Source organism: Charadrius vociferus, unplaced genomic scaffold (genome assembly GCF_000708025.1).
Source record: "Charadrius vociferus isolate BGI_N301 unplaced genomic scaffold, ASM70802v2 scaffold39, whole genome shotgun sequence".
In the NCBI taxonomy this organism is placed as follows: Eukaryota; Metazoa; Chordata; class Aves; order Charadriiformes; family Charadriidae; genus Charadrius; species Charadrius vociferus.
This window is the reverse complement of record NW_009650188.1, coordinates 2,283,214-2,285,937: the sequence shown is the minus strand read 5'-3', so window position 1 is coordinate 2,285,937 and position 2,724 is coordinate 2,283,214. Positions and strand designations below refer to the sequence as shown.

At 65.9% G+C, this 2,724-nt stretch overlaps 1 protein-coding gene across 1 annotated transcript in view; it reads left to right on the top strand.

Moving 5' to 3' along the window:
• PHGDH (phosphoglycerate dehydrogenase) overlaps nucleotides 1-2,724 on the top strand; it is a 9,012-nt gene that overhangs the window by 5,872 nt on the left and 416 nt on the right. The window contains exons 2-11 of the mRNA XM_009892895.1: nucleotides 15-166; nucleotides 350-415; nucleotides 497-551; nucleotides 637-735; nucleotides 840-972; nucleotides 1,061-1,209; nucleotides 1,421-1,573; nucleotides 1,704-1,836; nucleotides 2,177-2,304; nucleotides 2,520-2,724. Coding sequence (XP_009891197.1) covers nucleotides 15-166; nucleotides 350-415; nucleotides 497-551; nucleotides 637-735; nucleotides 840-972; nucleotides 1,061-1,209; nucleotides 1,421-1,573; nucleotides 1,704-1,836; nucleotides 2,177-2,304; nucleotides 2,520-2,724 — 1,273 coding nt within the window. The remainder of the gene's footprint in view (nucleotides 1-14; nucleotides 167-349; nucleotides 416-496; nucleotides 552-636; nucleotides 736-839; nucleotides 973-1,060; nucleotides 1,210-1,420; nucleotides 1,574-1,703; nucleotides 1,837-2,176; nucleotides 2,305-2,519) is intronic.

Genomic DNA, 2,724 nt, shown 5'->3' with positions numbered 1-2,724 from the left:
GCCCCCCCCCCCAGGACTGCGATGGACTCAGCGTCCGCTCGGCCACCAAAGTCACGGCTGATGTGCTGGAGGCGGCGGAGAGGCTGCAGGTGGTGGGCAGAGCGGGCACCGGCGTGGACAACGTCGATGTGGAGGCAGCCACCAGGAAGGGCGTCCTGGTCATGAAGTAAGAGCAGGAGCATGGGGACATCCCTGCCTGCGCTCCTAGGGAGGCAGGGGAGGCTTCAGCAGGGTGCCCTCCCCACCCAGGGCACCCCAGGCCACCACCCTGTGGGTCTCCATCCTCACGGGGTGCAGACCTCCATCAGCCTGGGGGTGACACACCAGTGACACCACTCTCCATCCCCAGCACACCCACTGGGAACAGCCTCAGTGCCGCCGAGCTCACCTGCGGGATGATCCTGTCTTTGGCCAGGTGAGTGTGGGGCAGGACAGGGGGACGGATGTGAGCCCCACAGGCCCCTGCCCCCATGCTCCTCCCAGCCTCCCCTTTCAGGCAAATCCCGCAGGCAGCTGCCTCCATGAAGGAGGGCAAGTGGGACCGTAAGAAGGTAGGAGGCCAGTGAAGCACCCTGGGCAGCACAGGGTGGGTGCCCCTGTGGAGTGCGCTCGCTCACTCTCCGCTTTGCACCCTAGTACATGGGCATGGAGCTGAACGGGAAGACACTGGGCGTGCTGGGACTGGGGCGCATCGGCAGGGAGGTGGCCACCCGCATGCAGGCTTTTGGCATGAAGGTAAGGAGCCGGGGCAGGGAGGAGCGATGGGGAGCTTGGACCCTCCCTGGCCCAGCTGCCAGCACCGTGCCAGGCTGCAGGAGCAAGTGCCCGCTCTGCCTCAGACCATAGGCTACGACCCCATCATCACCCCTGAAACCTCGGCCACCTTCGGCGTGGAGCAGCTGCCGCTGGAGAAGATGTGGCCCCGCTGCGACTTCATCACGGTGCACACGCCGCTGTTGCCCTCCACCACGGGTACGGGGTGGGCACTGGCACGGGGGGGACGGACTTGGGGGGAAACAGTGCGGTCCCTCACTGCTCACGGCTCTCCCTCTCTCCGCAGGGCTCCTGAATGACAGCACCTTCGCCAAGTGCCGCCGCGGTGTGCAGGTGGTGAACTGCGCCCGTGGAGGCATCGTGGATGAGGGTGCACTGCTACGGGCGCTGCAGTCGGGACAGTGTGGCGGGGCCGCTCTCGATGTCTTCACACAGGTGAGGGGGCCCATGGGGACCCCCTGAGCTTAGCTCTGGCTTGGCGTCACCTTAACGCTGCCCAAGCAGGGCCAGGGCCTCTGTAAACCCCATGGAGCCAGGGACAGCCCTTCCCAGCTCCTTCCTTGCAAGGGAAGAAGGTGTAAATGCCCACCCCGGGGCTCCCAGGTGGGTGCTGGAGGCTGACAGTGGGACGGGGTTGTGTCAACAGGAGCCCCCCAAGGACCGTGACCTGGTGAACCACCCCAACGTCATCTGCTGCCCGCACCTGGGCGCCAGCACGCGGGAGGCACAGAGCCGCTGCGGCAAGGAGATCGCCATGCAGATCGTGGACATGGCCACGGGGAAGGGGCTGGCTGGCATAGTGAGTCCTCCCCACCGAACACCTGACCTCTTGTGCCTCAGGTTCCCTGTCCCTAAACTGTGGGTGCATTGGGAGTCATCCTGCGTGCTCTCTGGTGGGTTGCCACCGTGCATCCTGATCTTCCTCGCAGGTCAACGGGCAGGCTCTCAGCAAGGCTTTCGCACCCCAAACCAAGCCTTGGATAGCCCTGGCCAGGGCCCTGGGCACGGTGCTGCGCACGGCGGGCAAGAAAGCGCAGGGCAGCGTGCAGGTCTGCACCTTAGGTGAGCTGGGCAGGCTGCGCCCCGTGCCCGGGCACAGGGACCCCCGTGGGTGGACAGCACACAGGGGCACGTGGGGACCGACTGGACTGAGCGGATGGGAGGAGGGATGGGTGCACAACCAGGTGGAGGGATAGACAGGAGGGTGGTTGGATGGGAGGATGGGGGTATGGGGGTACGGATGGGTATATGGATGGCTGCAGGGATGGGAGGGAAGATGGGAGTAGAAGTAGGTGTGCGGATGGGTTAGGTGGAAGGACCAGCCCCAGGATGGCTGCTCCAGTATGGGGCTGACCTCTCTGCTGCCGGCCCATCCACCCCTTGCCTCCTCCCTGCACCCCAGGGACACCCCTGCAGGACGCTGGGAACTACCTGACGCCTGCTGTGGCTGCGGGCATGCTGGCCGGAGGGGCACAGAAGGAGGTGACCCTGGTGAACGCCCTGCTGCTGGCCCAGGAGGCTGGGCTGAAGGTGCGTGGACACCTTGGGCTCCACACATCAGCCTGGTGCACCCAGATCCTGTTCTTCCCTGCCAAGCAGCACGAGTCCAGGGTCACCCCATGGGGCTGCTAATGCACCTCTTAGGCTGGAGGGAGCATCCCCTGGGGTGGCCTCTGAGGACATCCCTTCCCTGCGCCCTGCCACGTGCAGCACTTAGATGCTGAGTGTCCACATCTCACCGGCAGGTCACGACCACCCACAGCGACGTGGCCCCTGAGCCTGACAGCAGCATTGGCTTGCTGCAGGTGGCCCTGCAGGGCACTCCGCACCGGGCAACGGGGACAGTGCAGGGCAGCACCCCGGTGCTGCGGGAGCTAAATGGGGCCACCTTCAAGCAGCCGGCCCCGCTGGCCGGCCCCGTCCTCGTCTACAGAGCCAAAGCCTCCGATC